Below are 20,112 nucleotides of genomic sequence, written 5' to 3' on the forward strand. Positions count from 1 at the left end.
ACTCCATCCCTTCCCCAACCCCCTCCCCCTTGGCAACCACCAGTCTGTTCTCTATGTCTGTGATTCTGTTTCTCTCTCTGTCCGTGATTCTGTTTCTATTATATAGATTCATTTGTGTCCTATTTTAGATTCCACATATAAGTGATATCATATGATATTTGTCTTTCTGACTTACTTCACTTAGTATGATAATATCTACTCTCATCCATGTTGCTGCATAAGGAAAGTAGTTTCTTATACATGACATTCTGTACCTTATTTTTGTCCACCTAATAAGTCTTGGAAGATTCCGTCCAAATCAGTACCTAAAGAGCTTCCCCCCCTCCCCACCCCTCTATTCGCTGCATGATACATCCTTGTTTGGAAGTACCATAATTTATTTACTTTTAAAAATTGAGATATAATTGACATATGCCATCATATTAGTTTCAGGTGTACAACATAATGATTTGGTATTTGTATATTTTGTGAAATGGTCACCCCGATAAGTTTAGTTAATATCTGTCACCATACATAGTTATACATTTTTTTTTCCTGTGAGAACTTTTGAGAGCTGCTCTTTTAGCAACTTTCAAATATGCATATTTGAAAGTACTGCATATTTGAAAGTTAACTATAGTTACTATGCTATACATAAAATCACCATGACTTATTTATTTTATAACTGGAAGTTTATACCTTTTGACTCTCTTCACCCTTTTCACCCCCCATAATTTATTCAAGTTCCATAATGATGGATATTTAGGTTGTTTCTAGTATTATGCTGTTAGCAGCGGCTTAATTCTAAAGTAAGGGATTTGGAATTCGTGGTCCTGAATGATCTGAAAAAAAAGTAAGACTTTCAGAGGAGCATAAACATTATTGGGATATAAGAGGCTATATATAATTTTTTTTTCACAGTTGGTAAACTTTTATGAAGTTTATGAAGAACAGAAAGGGCTTATGGCCCTTCCACTTTACCTCTTGGGAAACTCTTTTGCAGTCTTTCAGAAGCTTCTCCACGCTGCCTTGCTAAGGCTGTAACCTCTCTTTTCTTCATCTTACTGTCTCGCAGCTGTATATGCATCAGTAAAAGGGGTTAAAAGAGAACGTACTGTCTCTTCATCCTTCTCTTGTGATAACAGCTCCATCCTATATCTTTCTTTAGTTATTCTGACTGCTAATCTCAACATAATTATGAGGAACCATGTCTTGTCCATTAAATTTCTTTTAAGCTCTTAGGTCCAAGCAGGCACACCAAGTATTTCAGAGTCCAGTCGTGACAAGGAGCTAGCAGGATGGGAACTGTGAGGACCAGGGGTAGCTGGTGGTGCTGACTTCAGCACCCCTGAGTCCTGGCCCTCCCTCTGTCCCAGGAGGAAGAGGAGGTAGAACGGGAAATCATAAAACAGGAAGAAAGTGTGGACCCTGACTACTGGGAGAAATTGCTGCGGCACCATTATGAGCAGCAGCAAGAAGATCTGGCCCGCAATCTGGGCAAAGGAAAGAGAATCCGTAAACAGGTCAACTACAATGATGGCTCCCAGGAGGACCGAGGTGTGTGTGGCCGGCCCCGCCCCCCACCCATGGGCCGTTCCACTAGAGCAGTGGGCCCCGCTCATCTGCCCTCTCTCCCTCCAGATTGGCAGGACGACCAGTCCGACAACCAGTCCGATTATTCAGTGGCCTCAGAGGAAGGTGATGAAGACTTTGATGAACGTTCAGAAGGTGAGGGCTATGCCTTTCTGCTGGATTTTTTAAATACTGCCTCGTCTGATATCCCTATCAGTGTCACTCACGCATCCTTTTCTTCTTGCAGCTCCCCGCAGGCCCAGCCGCAAGGGCCTGCGGAATGATAAAGATAAGCCATTGCCTCCTCTGTTGGCCCGTGTTGGTGGGAATATTGAAGTGAGTACCGTTCCGTTCTAGGGGAGCTTGGGTGAGTGCTGCTGTCGGGTCTTTGGCGGAGTAAGGTCTACTCCTCCTCTCACCTAGGTTCCTTCTCCCCCCAGGTTCTTGGCTTTAATGCTCGTCAGCGAAAAGCCTTTCTTAATGCGATTATGCGATACGGGATGCCACCTCAGGATGCTTTTACCACCCAGTGGCTTGTGAGAGATCTGCGGGGCAAGTCAGAGAAGGAGTTCAAGTAAGTTGGGGGCTGGAACGCCTGGGGTAGAGCAAAGGGCTTTTAGTCCCTGGGCGCTCCACAGTACTAGCGCAGGCTATGCAGGAAGTCGGCTGTCTCCTCTGCTGGCGCTGGCAAGTGAAGCTCTTAGTAATAGGGTTCCTTGTACTCCTAGCTTCCCTGGAAGAGGACCTGGGACATGCTGTGGGGTCTGGAGACCAGCTTTCAGCGCGACGGTGGGCTTCACCTCACATGGAGCCATAGTTGTTGTCTGGGGTGATGCCTGACTGCGGGTGGGAAAGAATCTGATCTAGGAGTTGGGCATGATTGCTGTTTAACCCATTTCTCTATTTGTTTACTACAGGGCTTACGTCTCTCTTTTTATGCGGCATTTATGTGAGCCGGGAGCAGACGGGGCCGAGACCTTTGCTGATGGTGTACCCCGAGAAGGCCTGTCTCGCCAGCATGTCCTTACTAGGATTGGTGTCATGTCCTTGATTCGCAAGAAGGTGAGCCCTGAACCTCCCTCCATCGTTCAGGGGTTTCTAGGTGAAACTGGAAAGCCAGCAGGAAAAGAACCGAGATGGAATTGGGTCTTCAGCGTCTTGTCCCATTGCTGCAGGTTCAGGAGTTTGAACATGTTAATGGGCGCTGGAGCATGCCCGAACTTGCGGAAGTAGAGGAAAACAAGAAAATGTCACAGCCAGGGTCACCTTCCCCAAAGACTCCCACACCCTCCACTCCAGGGGACACACAGCCCAATACTCCTGCACCGGCCCCACCCGCTGGTAAGTCCGCCTGGACTGTTGTTTCCTATCCTCTTATTCTTGTCCTGGCCTTTGCTTTTTCTGCTTCCCCGTGCTCAGTTCTAACAGGGGAGTCTGGCAGGACACACAGCAATCTCCCTCTCAGTTTAGGAGGGCTGTCCTAAGAATAGGGCTGGCTCTTAAAGGCACGAGAGGACAGTTTAAGATGAGACAAACTGAGAAGGTGTGACCTTCTCTCTGATCTGGGACCTTCTTCCTAATGAATGTCTATTATTGGTGTGCAGAGGATGGGATAAAAATAGAGGAAAATAGCCTCAAAGAAGAAGACAGTGCAGAAGGAGAAAAGGAAGTGAAATCTGCAGCCCCTGAAGCCACTGTTGAGGTAAGAGACGGGGGTGACCGGATGCCACACCAAAGGCAGATGGATAAGCCTGTTCTTCCTCTTGGGTGCTGGCCTGTCTGCTTCAGCTTCTTTCTTCTTTCCTTTGAAGTGTACACAGCCCCCTGCCCCTGCCTCAGAGGACGAAAAAGTCCTTGTTGAGCCTCCCGAGGGAGAGGAGAAAGTGGAAAAGGCAGAGGTCAAGGAGAGAACAGAGGAACCAATGGAGACAGATCCCAAAGGTATGCACATTTTCACACACTACAGATCCCTGTGAACCACAGTTGCTCTTAGACTTGCAGCCCGGCTGGAGGGAAGTCCAGAGGAAGTGACACACTGAAGAATCTTGTACCCTTGATTTTAAATTGTGGGCTTTTTCTCTCTCAAGACATCTTTTAAGACATTCATCATCAGGATTTAGGTCCAGGATATAGTGTAGAACAGAGAGTATGCTTCCTTAGATACGCTGTCAGTGCCATCTGTTCTCCCAGGTACTGCTGATGTGGAGAAGGTGGAGGAGAAGTCAGCCGTCGATCTGACTCCCATTGTGGTGGAGGACAAAGGTGGGTGTTTGGAGAAGCTGACTGTGCTTTTAAAAGGACTCTAAAGCTGAGAGGAAGGACTTTATCTCTCGGACGCCCCTCTGCCCCCAGGTTACCCCATCCATACCCATATAATCATTTTATCCCAAGCTAAAAGACTCCACCTCTCCCCACATGTGGCTGTCAGTGGGCCAGTGGCACCTTTTCCTGGGTTTAAGAACACTTCTGTGGAGAAAGGGTGGAGGTGGATGGGTATCTTGTAGCATATGGTGCTATGTATGGGTAAGGGCTGTGGTGCTGGCTTCTGTCTGGAGCTGACATTTTTCTTCTGCGTGTCCTGTAGAGGAGAAGAAAGAAGAAGAAGTAGAGAAAAAAGAGGTGATGCTTCAGAATGGAGAGACCCCCAAGGACCTGAATGATGAGAAGCAGAAGAAAAATATTAAACAGCGTTTCATGTTCAACATCGCAGATGGCGGTTTTACTGGTATGAAAAAGGGGCCCACTGGGGTTAGGTGGATTCGAGGTGAAATCAGGGTTCTTGTCAGAAACCAGGGTACAGAGACTTTACCTCTCCTAGAGAGAATGCCAGGCTGACTGCACACTCCTCTGGGCTCCATGTGAGAAAGCCAGAGGGTATATTAAGTTGGTATCTGGGGATCAGGAATAAATAGCTTTTTGAATTCTCACAGATGTTTGCCTTTCTTTTTCTCCCCAACCTTCCCTAAATTCCTCCTCAGAGTTGCACTCCCTGTGGCAGAATGAGGAGAGGGCAGCCACAGTCACCAAGAAGACTTATGAGATCTGGCACCGACGGCATGACTACTGGCTGCTGGCTGGCATCATAAAGTATCCTTTGCCTGAGCTGGGGCCGAGGTCCTTGGTGAAGGTTTCTGAGGGTCCACAGTTTGAAGTTCTTAATTTCCTTGTTTCGTTTTTCCTGAGCAATTAATTTTCCAATAGCCATGGCTATGCCCGGTGGCAGGACATCCAGAATGACCCACGCTATGCTATCCTCAATGAGCCTTTCAAGGGTGAAATGAACCGTGGCAATTTCTTAGAGATCAAGAATAAGTTTCTAGCCCGAAGGTTCAAGGTGAGCAGGACGGGGAGGAGTACAGCGTGGAAGTGGCAGCCCTTAAAGTGCAGAAGGGACTAAAGGAGGGAGTCTCCTCATTCAGCCACGCTGATTATTGTGTTCTCCTGTGCACTTCGCTCTGTATTCTGTGAAAGGCTTTGCTCCCAAGTATCTTAAATATCAGAGATCAACACAGACAGACCTGAAGGTTAGCCAGTTGGTTAAGGGCTGAAGATGACTGTGCCTGATGCATGACACAGACCAGTGCAGTGGGTGTGCTGGGGGAACACGTAGGCTGGAGTGTTCAGGAAAGATACAGAGGTGGGACTGAACTGGATCTCTGAGGAGGCAGGGCTGCCCGTGGGCTGGTGGCACGTTTTCCTGGGTCTGTGTGGATGAAGGGTGGGGTAGACGCCAAGGTGTGGAGCTCCATTTTCAGAATCACTAGGGCTGATACGCCCAGGACTGAAGGGGGGTTTTCCTCAGGAATTCAGCAAATGCATATTAAGGGCACCTTGTGTGCAGACCATCGTAACGGGATACCATGGAGATGAGACACGTGGATCTCAACGCTGAGTATAATTGGGGGAATAAGAAATGTACACTAATAAACCTTCCAACATCATGTGCTAGGTAATGGGTGGGCCAGGGACAGGCCTGGTGCCTGTTCTCAAGGAGCTCTCAGTTTAACGCAGAGGCAGACGTGTGGTCAAGTGAATGTCATTCTGTGTGTTGCGAGGGAGACTGCTAAATCCTTAAGAAAGTTCTCCAGAGGGAATGTGGGGAGTGGGGAGAGCTCACAAATGCTCCAGGGAGAAGATGGCATTGGAATGAAGTTTTGGTGAATGTAATAGAGATTGCCGGATAGAAACGGAAGGCCCTTTGATCAAAAGAATTAGGTTAGGCAAAGACAGAGCCTGTAGAGCTTATGGTGTTTGGAAACAGCAAATAGTCCAGGTGGGGCATAGAAGACACTTGTGTTGGTGATGGTGGGAGGTACACTGGAGAGAGAAGTAAGGCTGGAGGCCAGTAGGTAGGTTTTTGGCACCAGATAAGAGAGTTTGGACTTTACCTTATAGTTCATGGGCAGCCATTGAGGGTTTGTGAAGGGTTTTGATACAACCAAGGGAAACTGAAAGAGAACATTCATGAGATTACAGAACTATCATATAGTCATGAGGTAGGAAGGGCTCGTCTGTGATGCTGGTTGTGGAAAATAAGAAGGATAAGATAAAGGGAACGAGGGACTTCCCGGGTGGTCCAGTGGTTAAGACCCGGCGCTCCCAGTGCAGGGGGCCCGGGTTTGATCCCTGGTCAGGGAACTGGATCCCCCATGCCACAACTGAGACCTAGCGTGCTGCAACTAAGACCCGGTGCAGCCAAATAAATAGATACTAAAATAAATAAATAAAAGATAAAGGGAATGAAACACTAAGGAATTTACAGGATTTACTGATTTACTGTAGGGGTCAGCAAACTTTTTCTGTTAAGGGGCCAGAGTAATTCAGGCCTCGTGAGACACTGACGCTCAACCCTGTGTGCAAGCAGCCATAGCTGGTCAGTGTGGATATGTTCCAGCAGGACTTTATTGATCGACACTAAAATTGGAACTTCGTATAATTCGTATGAAGCTTTATAAACTAGTATTTTGATTTGTTTTCAACCATTTAAAAATGAAGAGCCCATTCTTAGCTCTTGGGCCGTCCAAAAACAGGCAGTGGCCCAGATTTGGCCCACAGGCCATCGTTTGTTGACCCCTGAGTTACTTTATTGAATTTGAGATACAAAGGAGTGAGACTCCAAAAATAAGTGAAGTTTTGAGTCTGAGTCACTGAGAAAGTTAAATTACCATTGGCAGATCAGGGAAGTGAGGAGGAGAGGGAGCAGTTTGTAGAAAAAAGTTCAATTTTACACAAGTCATTTGGTGTTTTTCACAAGTAAATATCCTCCCAGTACTCCCACCACCATTAAACAAGTGGGATCAAAGTGATCAACCATGCACAAGTGGGATCAAAGTGATCAACCATGCACAAGTGGGATCAAAGTGATCAACCATGCACAAGTGGGATCAGAACAATCAGTGCTTGAGATACATGTTTGAAAAGCACCAACTCATTTGCATAGAGGTGCTGGCTGATGCCAGGAGGGGAGAGAGCTCTTGGGAGAACGCTGATGCTGGAGAAAGCTCATAGTTTGGGGCAAGAGGGAGGGGAGCTGGTGAAGGAGACAGGGTGGTATATAGATTGAAAGTAGGTGCTTGGTCTGTTTGGGGGTAAGTTAGTAGGCCTGAATGGAGCCAGGTCTTCTGGAAGAAACAACAGTCCATTATTCTCATACTGTCCTTGCTCCTGACCCCTAGTGGATTCATTCTTTTTAAGAACCAGTGGCTACTTGAGTAAAATAAGTCTCGTAAGTCATGAATCAGCGTTCTGTCCCCCCCAAAAAAAGTTCTGTCCCTTGGAATGTACTTCAAAGGCCGTTTTACACAGCTCCATCAGGTGACATGTGCAAGCGTTTGTTGCATTATGATTTTTGGTGGTGGGGCCTGGAGGCAACCTAGATGTTTGACATCGGGAGTGTGGGTAGGTAAAATGTGGATTCACATCATGGAGCATTAAGAAACAGTTGGCAGCAACAAAGTACACATTTTGTAATATAAATGGACCTTTAAAAAAGATACATAGTGGGGAAATGAAAAAGCATTTTATAATGTACAGAAAAACATTCTGTAAATGAGAAATGTGCACGTGAAACAATACTGTCTTCAAGAAAACCCACAAAAAGACACACAGTAGGTATATTAGAAGGGTTGCCTATTGAGGAAGGAAAGGAATGGGAGTGAGATATAAAGATGAAAGAAAAGAAACAACAGGAATAATTTTAGGGAGTAAAACAACTTAAGCGATAGGGTAGATGGACTGCCATGCAACCATTAAGTCATCTGTATTCTGTAATAACCTAAACGGGAAAAGAATTTGAAAAAGAATGGGGGAAAAAAGTCATCTTTTATAAAGAGCAGCTAATAACAAGGGAAGAGCCTTACTATGTAACTTTGAGTGAAAACAATATAAATACATATATAGAATCTTAATTTTGTAAAAAACATGTAACAAAAGAACCTCAAAATGTTAACAGTAGCTCTCGGAAGTGGAATTGTGATTTTAATTCTTTATACATTCTGTATTTTCTAAATTGAGGGTATATCATTTTTGTATAAGAGTGAATCAATAAAGGGTAAAGAGCTTTAAAGACACAGACCTTCAAAGTGGGGTGAAAAAGGCAATGGAATGTTGAACTGGCCAGGTGTGGGTTCTGAGCGGCCCATGAGAAATGAGCAAAGTGAGCGTCAGTCCAGCTGCCATCTCCCGTTTCTCTCTCGTCCAGCTCTTAGAACAAGCCCTGGTGATCGAGGAGCAGCTGCGTCGGGCGGCTTACCTGAACATGTCAGAGGACCCCTCTCACCCTTCCATGGCCCTGAACACCCGCTTTGCTGAGGTGGAGTGTTTGGCAGAGAGTCATCAGCACCTGTCCAAGGAGTCGATGGCGGGAAACAAGCCAGCAAATGCGGTCCTGCACAAAGGTAGCCAGTGGCTCCCCTGCCTCCTGTGGACTTGGCCTCCTTCCTCCTGTGCCCCTCCCCGACACACACCTACCTCTCAGGTCTGAGCCTTTTTGGAGCCCCTTTCTTTGTCTGGGAGCTTAGGGTGTGCTGGGGATCCTTGCGTTCCTTCTTAGGAAGCTAACATCTTAGAGACGGTCAAGGACAGTAGTTCCTTGCTTTTTAACTCTTGAATGTATTCCAGTTCTTGGAGGTGGAAAGGAAAGCAGAATAATATAGTGTGATCTGGGATAGTTGAGAGGTGACAAGGTGACCTAAGATCTTGTTAAATTCTAGACTGCTTTCAACATTCTGTTTTTAATTAAAGTTAAGACATTGTGAGGGGGATGGAGAGTGAAATGAGGAAAAGAAAGCTGTTATAAAGGAAGAGGGAGACAGCTCCAAAGGTGCAGAGGAGGGAGAGTGAGAAGAGGAAACAATAGAAACAGCTACTGAAGAAGTGGAGGAGGTAGAGACAATAGGGATCAGGGGACAGTTGGCTTTAGAAAGCACAGAATCATGGACAGTTGGAACTAGAATATGAGGGACGGGGATTTTTTTTTTTTTTTTTTATGAGGGACAGGAATTTGAGTGTGGTGGAGCCAGGTCAGGTGACTCAATGACAAAAGACAATACTCTGGCACATCAGTCACTTGGTCATTGAGAAGTAATATGGGGGGGGTCCACTTAAGGGGAAGATGGACCTCGGTCTTGACCACCATGGCTCACCGCCTCTTTTTCTTCCCCCTGCAGTTCTGAAACAGCTAGAAGAACTGCTGAGTGACATGAAAGCCGATGTGACTCGACTCCCAGCTACTATTGCCCGAATTCCCCCAGTTGCTGTGAGGCTACAGATGTCAGAGCGTAATATTCTCAGTCGCCTGGCAAACCGGGCACCTGAACCACCTCCACAGCAGGTACAGGACCATTTTCGTCTGGCCAGCTCTCCCAACAGAGCCATTCTAGAACTTCAACTCTGCTGTCTGTCCCTAGCTTTACATACTGGGCAGGTGGGGCTGGCTTACCAGTGAGTTCCCTGGGGATCAGGTGGGTTCCTGGAGTCTGGAATTCTGACTCCCTTGGCTTTCTCTTCCTATAGGTAGCCCAGCAGCAGTGAAGATCCAGATTGATGATACCACCTCCACCGCTGAGCAGTGACCTTCCTCACTTTCCCTTGCCCAGCTTCTCCCCTGGGGGCCTGAGAGACCCTCTCCTTCCTTCTGCCCCATCTTCCAAGTTGTAGAGGAACAGCCCCGCCGAGCACTGGGGGAGGGGAGGGAGTGAGGGGCAGTGGTGCCCTTCCTGCCGGAGAGACATGCAGCAGGAGCGCCGGCGCCATCTGCGGGGAGCTGGCGGGCTGGCCTTCCGGGCCCTGGCTTCTCCCCACTGTAACGTCTGTTACACACGAACTGTTGCGGGTTCCCAACAGGCTTGAAGAAAATGATCAGAATTTCTTCCTCCTTTTGGTTTCATTTTGTTGGTTTATTTTGTGTTTTTTCTCCTTTTTTGGGGGGTATTCACAGTGGGCCGGGCCCCTGGGTGAGACACAGCTACCTCTGTTGGCATCTTTTTAATACCAGGAACCCAGCGGCTCCAGCCCCTGAGTGGCTAGAATTAAATAAAGTGGAAAAAAAAAAAAAAACCAAAAGCATAAAAAACCACAGCAAATTTCTTGACGAAAATTGAAAATAAAAGTTTCCTTGTATTTTAGTGCTCTCGTTCAGTGTGGGTGTAGGCGCAGGTGGATGTTTCTGATGGGAGCCCTGGGACGTGGGTTTGGAGACAAAGAGTTTCCTTGTGTCCTGAGATTTCATGAAAGAGCCGAGTTCCCACTGTGCACGTACCGCGTGCTGACAAGCCCACCTGTGCACAGCGGGGCCACCGGAGCCCCCGGGCTCACAGCCCACACCGCGGCCTCCTGTCTCCGCGAGGGTGCGGAAGCGGACTTCTCCGGGCTGTGGACGTCGCGCGTATAAAATGAAGGGGTCTTCCTCGCAGAGTTGGGAAGACAAAACCAACGAAGGGCTGGAACAGTTTTAACAGCTAAGCACCACCTTGCTGCCTATTTGAAGACAGGCTGAAGTCGGTTTTTCTGTTAACTTGCTTGAAGTCAAGACGCGAGATGCCTTCCTCCCGACCTCCAAAACGGGAACCTGGGCAGAGAGGCCCGTTACCTGAGGGGGAGCGCGGGGTCTGGGGTCAAGGAAGAGGGTTTCCGCGTCGCAGGCGTGGGGTCCCCCGATCTTGAGACGACGTCGGGCGGAGGAGGGCCCGGCTCTGGCGCCTCCGTTCGAGGGGAAGGGGCGGCTTCCGGGTACAGTATTTCCGACTGAAATCTGCAGTAAGGCGAAAGGCCCACGCCCGGAGGGGAGGGCGGGGAGGCCGAAAACGCCTTGGGTGCACCGCCTTCTCCGCCCGGAGGGAAAGTAGAGCGGTCCGCCCGAGAATCGTGCCCGGCCGCACAGCCCCCAGCCCCGCGCGGGCCGGGGAAACAAACGTTCCGGCTTCCGCGGCGGACCGGAAGACCGGAAGAGGCGGGGCCTCGGCAGGCACGCAGGGCGCCTGCGTGAGACGTTTTCGTGGTGCGGCGTCGGAGCGCTTGACCTGGGCTGCACGTGGAGCCCTGCGCCTGCCGCCGAATCCCGTCTCGGGGCTGGATTGGCTTCCAGGTGAGCCGAGGCTTCGGGCGGATCTGGAGGAATTTGGGGAAGGAAGGGTGAGGCGCTGACCTGGACTGGGGCGTGGGGAGGGTGGGGGGTACGCGGTACCTAGGGCGTGGGACCCAGGGCCCGGGGCTCAGCGTGGAGTGGAGGTTTGGCCAGGCCTCGAGGGGCTGTTGAGTCGAGGTTCTGGTGGAGGCGATACTCTCTCCCGCTCCATTTCGCTTCGTCTGCGTTCTGCCTTTCCCTTACAATACGCGCTCCTCTACTGTCTCCCGTTTTGTTTTCCCCAGTACCATGGGGCGTAAATTGGACCCTACGAAGAAGGAGAAGCGCGGGCCGGGCCGAAAGGCCCGGAAACAGAAAGGTGCCGAGACCGAACTTGCCAAATTCTTGCCTGCAGGTAAGGGTCTGGTCTGGCGTGCTCCCTCTCCCGATTCTCCAGCTTTTGCGCTCTTCTTTTATCTGTAGCGTAACCCTTCCGTTTTTTTAGTCATTTTGTGTGTTCGTTTTCTGTTCAAGCGGAATTTTCTTTTAATGAGTTACTAGGAAATAAGTAGGAATGAAATACTCTCATTAGCGTTTAGAACTTAGGGAAGATGCGACAGGGACACAAGTACCCATGCAAGGAGAGGTGTGGTTTAACAGTGAGGGAGTTCAGAGGGAGGGGGATCCTCCCACGGAGTTAGTTTGAAAAGATTATGTTTGAAAAGATTTTGTGAAGCAGTCGGGTTTTGAAAAATGGGTGACATTTTAGCAAGTGGAAGTTGGAAGGGGATAGGCCAGTCACTGTGAACTGCGTTGTTGAGGGCATGGAGATGGGAAGGCACAGACAGATCTGGTTCCCGCATGGTTAGTAGTCTACTGCATGGAAGACTGGGTGGGAGGGAAGAATGGGCAGGTGGTTTGTGTTGAGCATCATATAAAGGATGCAGTTTACTGAGGTGTTGGTAAATGCTAAACGCTATACCGAAGCCTTTGGACACATTTTGTATCCTCTCATACTCAGTGTCCTGTGAGAGAGGCCCTGCTAAGGTGCTGAGAGGTTAACCTGTAGGTAATTATTAAATGACAGAGCTGAGATTTAAACTTTGTTTCTTGGAGGATATATGAACAGCAGCAGTTATAAAGGTAAAATCTATTGTGGTTGGTAGCTGATGAGTTGAGAGTAAAAGAAAAGGGCAGAAGAAAGTTTTGAATCTGTGTTACCAGAGTGATGCTGATGCTGTTTGTTGAAATCAGTCTGGAGGGAGGCCCTGTTTGGACTTGGCTGATGATGGCCAGATGGAAATCAGCTCCTTTACCTCTCTTATCCAGCTCCCGGTGGAGCACAGTGGAGTGAGTTATAGTCTACTGCCTCTAACTAGTGTTCTAATTCTCTTCCCTTTTACTTCCTTTCCCGTTGCTTTTTTTTCATTTCCCCCGTAACCTCCTGTTCTGCCTGTTTAAAAAAAATTTTTTTTAAACAGGTGGTGATGAAAATTTCAAGAGGCTGTCCAGTCGTGCCCGAAAGAGGTGAGTGTGCACGTCTAGACTTACGTCACACAGATTAAAGTGGTCCCACTCGTCTTTAGGCACATGCTCCCATGTGATCATGCTGATGGAAGGAGCTGTTGGGGGCTGTCAGGTTTCCCTGCGCCGGGAAGTGGCAGGGCCTAGAGATGTGTTCCGTTTCCTCCTTTTATGTTTTCAGGGCAGCCAGGAGAAGGTTGGGCTCTGCTGAAGCCCCTGAGGTGAATAAGTCCCCTGGGGCCAAACCACTGCCTGCAAAGCTATCAAAAGGTCAGTGGAAGGAAATAGGAGCTGGGTGCCACGTGAGGAGTCCTCTGGGTCCTGGGTAGGGAGGGGCTTGTTGAGTATTTCTGAAGTGAAAGGAACAGCCAGAGGATATTCCTGGGGGGTAGAAAGTACAGGCTCCATCAGTGTGTGGCTGCCGTCCGTCCAGGATTCTTCAAACCCTTCGGGATCTCTGCAGGAGCTGCCCAGGCACCCAGCAAGAAGGGAGCCCCGCCCTTATTTAACAGTGCTCGAGGCCGGAAGCGCCCAGCACCAACCCACAGCAGTGACGAGGAAGAAGAGGAGGAAGACTCTGAAGGGGATGGTGTGGTGAACCAGGGGGACCTCTGGGGCTCCGAGGACAGTGATGCTGATATGGTGGATGACTATGGAGCTGACTCCGGCTCGGAGGACGAAGATGAGGATGACGGTGCAGAGGTGAGCTTTATCTCTCTGGGTCTTCAGAAAGCCGTCCTTGCCTTTTAGAGTCTTTCCAGATCCTTGAGACTGTCTCTCGGTGACAAGGACAAGCCTGAGTGGAGAAAAGGGATTTTAGTGTTCCATCACTTTTCGTAGCACCTTACCTCCTCTCAGCGCATGTGCAAGTTTAAAAGAGCCGCAGGATAGAGCGCTTTAAAATATGACAACGCTCAGTGCTGGTGAGGACATGGTAAGGCGGACACTTGTATGGCCCCACTGCTGGGACTAGAAATGCACACACTTTTTTTTTTTTTTTAAAGCATTTGGTATCTGAGAACCTTAAAAAGGTTTTTCCTTTTCACTTAGTAATTCCACCTTAGGAAGGCGATCCAGAATGTAGACAGAGGTTTACTTGCCGAAGCGTAAGAAGTTATTATGTATTATACAGTTTAAGTATATGAGTGTGTTACTAGGAAAATTCAAGCATAATCGAGTCGTATGGAATAAAAAGAAAGTTCCCACCGTCACCCCTGTCCCCCAACCCCCCTTCTCTCTACAGAGCTACTGTTTTGCGATTTCCAGGCACCATGTGGACCATAATGCCAAAACTCTGGAAACTTCCAAAATGCCTAATATGCTTAAATGAACTATGGTTCATCGTATGCTAAATTAACGTTTGGCCATTATGTCTGCGAAAATGCTTGTGATCTAACTGTGAATGAGAAAAGGCGAGAAATAGACTTGAAAATGAATCACGATTTTAACTGTGAAAAATGTAGAGTAAGTGTGGAGGAAAATATGGCAAAATGGGTGCCCAGGGCAGTTTTTGTGTGGGTGTGTGTCCCGCCCACCCATCCATGTACCTATGGGTATATGGGAAGAGCAATGTAACGAATTCTTTCAATCCATCATTTTACTTCAGTAAGGGTAACTATTTTGCCAATCTTATATTCACTTCTTCAGGGTCTAAATTTCTTTCTGGGAGCAAGAGTTATGTTTGTATTTAGGAAAAAAACAGAGGTGGGAAGTATTTCGTGGGCTGGTGGAAGGGCAAGCTTTGCGTCACCAGCCTCTTGTCTCTTTATTCAGTTGCTGCCCATTGAAAGGGCTGCTCGGAAGCAGAAGGCCCAGGAGGCTGTTGCTGGGTGAGTTTTGGAAACTCCTAGGGTGGAGAGTAGGCAGCGGCTGGGCTGAAGGAAATGTGAGGAAGGAGGAGGTGTCTGCTTTGATCTGTGAACCACTCTGCTCTTGGACCTGTTTACAGGGGCCAGTGGAGCGAGGAGGAGACCTACGAAGAGGAGGAAGAGGAGAAAGTGTCCCCTGAGTCAGGCCCCAAAGAGGAGGATGAGATGAAAGGGGACCTGCGGATCAACGTGGACGAGGAGGAGACTTTTGTGCTGCCCCCTGCTGGGGAGATGGAGCAGGATATCCTTCTGGGGCAGGGGGAGCCGGAGGGGGATGCTTGGGAGAAGGCATTTCCAGGCCTCAGGAAATCAGGAAGCAGTTCCTTAACAGGCCCACATGCCCAGGTTCCAGACTTGCAGCGAGTTCACAAGCGCATCCAAGACATAGTGGGAGTGCTGCGCGATTTTGGGACTCAGCGGGAGGAAGGTCGGTCTCGTTCTGAATATCTGCAGCGGCTTCGGAAGGATCTGGCCACTTACTACTCCTACGGAGACTTCCTCCTGGGCAAGCTCATGGACCTCTTCCCTCTGTCTGAGGTACCGACTTGCCATTCTGGTGCCCTTCACGCTTTCTTTCCTCACCCTCTCTCCTCTTACACTGTGTAAGAAGGCCGCCAGCCCCCGTGCTCTCTGCTCTTCTGGCTGCGCCCCTAGGCCAGCCTGACCTGCTCCCTGCCATGCTCTGTCCCAGCTGGTGGAGTTTTTGGAAGCCAATGAGGTGCCTCGGCCCATCACCCTCAGGACCAATACCTTGAAGACCCGGCGCCGGGACCTCGCTCAGGTGAGGAGTGGGCCCTGAGGTTAGCTTGTCTCAGGGAGGCACTGACTTCTGCGAATCCCAGAGACACCCCCGTCCCACCCCACTGGGCGTGGGGGGTCTTAGTACCTAGGCATTTCTTGGTACAGGCATGGTCCCAGGAGGCAGACCTAGGCCTGGTGTCACGCTGGGTCTGCCCGGCAGGGCTGAGGACCCCTGTCGATTGGGGAGCTCGTCCCTTCAGCCTCTGCTCCCTGTGACAGGGCTGAGACATCCGCGTCACGATGAAAGTGCCGCCTCAGAGAAGCGGGAGGGGGTTGTCTGCCTCGTAGATCATTGAGAAGCTGGTGAGACTGTGATTCCTGTTCCCAGGAGAAGACGCGACACACACACACACAAGCAGTACTTTAAGCTCCTCGTTTCCAAGGGTTCAGGGGCCCCAGGTTAAAACCCTGGTGCCAGAGGCAGTGGTGTGGCCCTGTGTGTTGTCTGTCTCCTGGTGTCTGTCTTCTGTTGGCTCTCCTGGAAGGTAACATGATAATTATCTTTAACGTTGCTATAAACAATAATGCTAAGTTTTAGGATGGCAAGGGGGCTGAGGCTCTTGGAAAATCGGGGTCCACTTCCAGGAGATAAAAGAACAGGAGCTGGCAGTGTGCTCCATTGGGATGGAGTTCAGACCTTGAGTTAGAACCTGAGGCTAAGGAGAAGGAGACCACGGGACGGGATGGGACAGACGGTTCCGCGTGCCTGTGATGATTGTGTCCTGACTAAGCTCTAGGGGTTGTGGTGCCGCGGGCCTCCCGCCAGGACCATCCCCCTCCTGGGTAGAGTAGCTTCCGAGGTTTTAACACTTTCATCCATCTTTTCTTCAGGCGCTGATCAATCGTGGGGTTAACCTGGATCCCCTGGGCAAGTGGTCGAAGACTGGACTCGTGGTATATGATTCTTCGGTGCCCATTGGTAAGTGTTCCCCGCCCCGGAGCCCTCCCGCCCCTGCCCTCGTCCCAGCACGTCACAGGCGGGTCCTCGTCCACAGGTGCCACTCCCGAGTACCTGGCCGGGCACTACATGCTGCAGGGGGCCTCCAGCATGTTGCCCGTCATGGCCTTGGCACCCCAGGAGCATGAGCGGATCCTGGACATGTGTTGTGCCCCTGGAGGAAAGACCAGCTACATAGGTATGAGGAGGGCCGGCGGGACTAGGCTTCAGCTGGCTCTCTGCTTATGAAAGGCGGTGGGCTTGTGCAGGCGGTCAGCAGACTGGGCACCAGCACGGGTTTTGGGGTCGGCGCAGCTCCAGCCCCACCCGCACGAGGGCCTCTTACTGCCCACGGGACCTTGGGCACCTGTGGAGCGGCGAGGTGATGGTGCTCGTGTTGGCCGTTACGTTACGCGTGGGTCGTGAGGGTTGAGGTGTGCATGTGCAAGTCCCTGGCACAGTAACCGCTGTGTTATAGTCAGAGCCATTTTATTAAACTGTTACCCCTTGGAAGAAGAAACTTCGTCTGAAGCATCAGAAGGACGTTCAGTAACAGTCAGGAAAGTCGTCCTGGCGGGCTTGCTCATCACGGGGCCAGTGCACGCTGGGTAGCCAGTGGGGTTGCAGCTGATTTGGGGGAAGGGTGAGACTTCATAGGCAGAGTCTTGGGCTGGAGGGTGGCCGGTGAGCACTGCGCCCTCCTCCCTCCAGCCCAGCTCATGAGGAACACAGGTGTGATCCTCGCCAACGATGCCAACGCCGAGCGGCTCAGGAGCGTCGTGGGCAACCTGCACCGCCTGGGAGTCACCAACACCGTCGTCAGCCACCACGACGGGCGCCAGTTTCCCAAGGTGGGGCTCCCCGCCGTGCGTCTCTCCTGGGGCGTCTCACCTGCTCTCTTCCCGACCTCAGGAGGTCGAGACCTGCCCTTAGGAAATAATCGGTCTGGTTCAGGTTGCCGAAAACATCCACTTAGCCGACCTTTTTCCCCAGGTGGTGGGGGGCTTTGACCGAGTCCTGCTGGATGCTCCCTGCAGTGGCACCGGGATCATCTCCAAGGACCCAGCAGTGAAGACTAACAAGGTACAGGGGTTGGGGGACCAGCTGAAAAGTCTCGGGGGAAGCGGGGCTGGCGAAGCGGGGTGGGAGGTGGGCGGTCAGCAGCTCACGTCTCCTGAGGCCACCTTTAGAAAGTCCAACGCTGTGGGTCTCTCCGTCCTGGGGCAGGATGAGAAGGACATCTTGCGCTGCGCGCACCTTCAGAAGGAGCTGCTCCTGAGCGCTATTGACTCTGTCAGCGCCACCTCCAAGACGGGGGGCTACCTCGTCTACTGCACGTGCTCCATCATGGTGAGGCCTGTCGGGGGGCGGGAGGGGGCAGGGCTGGCGCCCCCAGCACCCCCTCGGCTCCAGCTCCGCTTTCCCTTCCGTCTCTGTCTCCCGCACACGTCAGGTGGAAGAGAACGAGTGGGTGGTAGACTACGCCCTGAGAAAAAGGAACGTGCGGCTGGTGCCCACGGGCCTGGACTTCGGCCAGGAGGGCTTCACCCGCTTCCGGGAAAGGCGCTTCCACCCCACCCTGCGCTCCACCCGCCGCTTCTACCCTCACACCCACAACGTGGACGGTTTCTTTATTGCCAAGTTCAAGAAATTCTCCAATTCTATCCCCCAGTCCCAAACGGGTAAGCGATGTGCTCTTTGTACCTCTCCTCTCCACCTTTGCTCTTTCTACCATGGCTTCAGGAGGCTTTCTAGTGTGACTGCGGGGAAGGGCGGGTCTCGGCCTCCCTCTCCCGGCCTTTGCACGCTTGAGTGAGAGACCCCTTTCTTCCCAGCTAGAGTTGTTCCCAAGCCTGGGCCCCGTTCGGTACGTTAAAGGGTTCACGTGGATGGGGTCTTTTCCTTGATTCTGCTAAATGGCTGCAGTTGTTCGGCTCTAAATGCATTCCCAGCGCGAGTGTGGTTTCTTGGCCGAGGGTTGCCTTACCGGTAATGGATAGACCTCTGCCAGGCCAGCCTTGTCAGCACTGGGTTGGCACGCGACTCCTCAGAGCTGTCCGTTCTCTGAGCCCATCACACTAATTGCAGGTCGTTTCCTCAGCTATCTTGAGGAGTCTGGCCTGGATCTCAAGGGGAAGGGTGGGGTTTTCTGAAACAAGCCTGAGGGCTCTGCCTGCTGGGATGCCACCCTGAGCTGAGTTGGAAGAGGGAGAGGCGGGCTTCTCTGGACACAAACCACGTGACTTATTGAGTTGATTTTTTTTCCTCTTTATAAACAATGCCTCTTAACAAAAGTCCCATCTGAATGTTAACAGAACAAAAACCTCTTTAAGAAGTAGCAACATTTCTTGCATTTTTTTTGCTCTAACTGTAAAGATACATATTTAATACGTCAGTCTTCATTAATGAAGACTAGCTTGTTTCTAGTTGCTCTGTGTGCCTTCTTATTTTCCTGCATCTCATCAAACTCTGCGTGAAAAAAATATCTTTTCTGATTAAAAGAAAAGCCCAGTGCTTCAGTTTTTTTCAGGATTCACCTCCTCCTTAGAGTGTCTTGTTACCTGCTGGCCTCAAGGGGGCACAGCTTCCCCTGAAAACTTTCTGGCCCAAGGATGGGGATGGGTAGCGATCCCTTCTTCTCTTTAATACAGGGTTCAAATATGACTTGAGTAAAGACCAGGTGATATTAAGTAATATGAAGCCAGGTAATCTGCTCTTAGGTACCATCCCAATTGTGTGGAACCCTTGGCCAAGAGATAGTACCCTGGCAGTTTCCTTATTTTAATACCTCTACTTACCTCCTCCACTAATGATCAAGACTCAGTGATGAGGCCTGTTTTCTCAAACCATGTGTTTAATTTTACCCTCAGGAAATTCTGTGATATCCACCCTTACAAACCTAGACTTGCCCAACCTGAAAGGGCAGGTGACCCCCCAGCCTGAGAGCAGCAGCCAGCCTGCCAAGAAGGCCAGAGTGGCTGGTCAAGCAAAGCAGCGGCTGCAGAAACGGAAACATCCGAAGAAGGCTTCCTTCCAGAAGCAGAATGGCATCTCCAAAGGGACAGACTCAGAATTGTCCACTGTGTTTTCTGTCACAAAGGCCCAAGCTTCCTCCAAGCTCCAGGATAGCAGTCAGCCAGCTGAAAAAGCAGCAGTGGTCAGGGAACCAAAGGTAGCTGGGAAACTAAAGCAACAGTCACCCAAACTGCAGTCCTCCAAGAAAGCTGCCTTCCGGAAGCAGCGTGCTCCTCCTAAGGGCACCTACACAGAAACACCTGCTGCGCCGTCCCTCTCCAAGACCCAGGCCACTCTCAAGCCTGAGGACCGTGGGCAGCCCCTTGGGAACACCACAGGGGCTGAGGAGGTTAAACAGCCGGTGCCAGAGCAGCCTTTCAAGAAAGCTGCCTTCCAGAAACAGAATGGCACCCCCAAGGGACCTAAGACTCCAATCATGCCCCGCTGCAGTTACAGCCGGCCCCCACCAGCAAAGAGGAGAAAACCTCTGTCCAGAGGCGGCAGCCAGCCCCTGCCGTCTTCGATGGATGGTTGAACTACACTGGGGCGGCTCATTGCCATTGTTACTGGGTTGGAACTCTTACCTCTGTGAGGATGGCTCCCCCACTGTGGATGTGAAATTTAATACACATTTTATAATCTCTGGCCACTGTGTGTTTCTTTGAGGGGACTGGGGACTGGCTTTGCTGCTTAAAGGGTAGAGGCGGGAGGGTGGGACAGGGAACCTGTGAAGAGGGGGGACAGTGTGGTATACTGAGAAATCAGGTCAGTTCCCAGGGACTAAGGGAAGGAGAGTCATGGAGTCAGCCTGGGTGTTCGGATTCAGGGGAGAGGAGGGCAATTGGGGTGTAGGG

At 50.5% G+C, this 20,112-nt stretch overlaps 2 protein-coding genes across 11 annotated transcripts in view; both read left to right on the plus strand.

The window, feature by feature from the left end:
• The window catches only part of CHD4 (chromodomain helicase DNA binding protein 4), a 30,288-nt gene extending 20,113 nt beyond the window's left edge, over positions 1-10,175 (plus strand). For 4 of the 9 annotated variants that reach the window (XM_082635472.1, XM_082635476.1, XM_082635474.1 and 1 more), the window contains exons 26-40: positions 1,356-1,536; positions 1,621-1,707; positions 1,799-1,887; positions 1,992-2,125; positions 2,469-2,613; positions 2,727-2,892; positions 3,156-3,253; positions 3,363-3,492; positions 3,742-3,813; positions 4,136-4,276; positions 4,530-4,638; positions 4,753-4,885; positions 8,252-8,447; positions 9,219-9,382; positions 9,565-10,175. In XM_082635472.1, the coding sequence (XP_082491598.1) occupies positions 1,356-1,536; positions 1,621-1,707; positions 1,799-1,887; positions 1,992-2,125; positions 2,469-2,613; positions 2,727-2,892; positions 3,156-3,253; positions 3,363-3,492; positions 3,742-3,813; positions 4,136-4,276; positions 4,530-4,638; positions 4,753-4,885; positions 8,252-8,447; positions 9,219-9,382; positions 9,565-9,582 (1,863 nt within the window). In that variant the 3' untranslated portion in view covers positions 9,583-10,175. Of the gene's footprint in view, positions 1-1,355; positions 1,708-1,798; positions 1,888-1,991; positions 2,126-2,468; positions 2,614-2,726; positions 2,893-3,155; positions 3,254-3,362; positions 3,493-3,741; positions 3,814-4,135; positions 4,277-4,529; positions 4,639-4,752; positions 4,886-8,251; positions 8,448-9,218; positions 9,383-9,564 lie in introns of all 9 variants that reach the window. The other 5 variants (XM_082635473.1, XM_082635477.1, XM_082635475.1 and 2 more) reach the window with 2 other exon arrangements.
• Positions 10,176-11,014: 839 nt separating this feature from the next.
• Positions 11,015-19,903, plus strand: NOP2 (NOP2 nucleolar protein). Of its 2 annotated transcripts, none has more exons than XM_082635504.1 (16): positions 11,015-11,134; positions 11,419-11,528; positions 12,595-12,640; positions 12,819-12,907; positions 13,071-13,339; positions 14,411-14,466; positions 14,586-14,746; positions 14,843-15,042; positions 15,197-15,286; positions 16,138-16,225; positions 16,302-16,442; positions 16,955-17,094; positions 17,237-17,326; positions 17,471-17,593; positions 17,697-17,925; positions 19,114-19,903. In XM_082635504.1, exons 2-16 carry the CDS (start codon positions 11,423-11,425, stop codon positions 19,791-19,793), a joined length of 2,508 nt encoding a protein of 835 aa, XP_082491630.1. In that variant the 5' UTR covers positions 11,015-11,134; positions 11,419-11,422; the 3' UTR covers positions 19,794-19,903. The 2 variants fall into 2 exon arrangements, with proteins under 2 accessions (XP_082491630.1, XP_082491631.1); XM_082635505.1 differs by having other exon boundaries at positions 11,016-11,134; positions 13,101-13,339.
• The last annotated feature ends 209 nt before the right edge of the window (positions 19,904-20,112 follow it).

This window comes from Mesoplodon mirus, assembly GCF_964341445.2.
Source record: "Mesoplodon mirus genome assembly, chromosome: 11".
NCBI lineage: Eukaryota > Metazoa > Chordata > Mammalia > Artiodactyla > Ziphiidae > Mesoplodon > Mesoplodon mirus.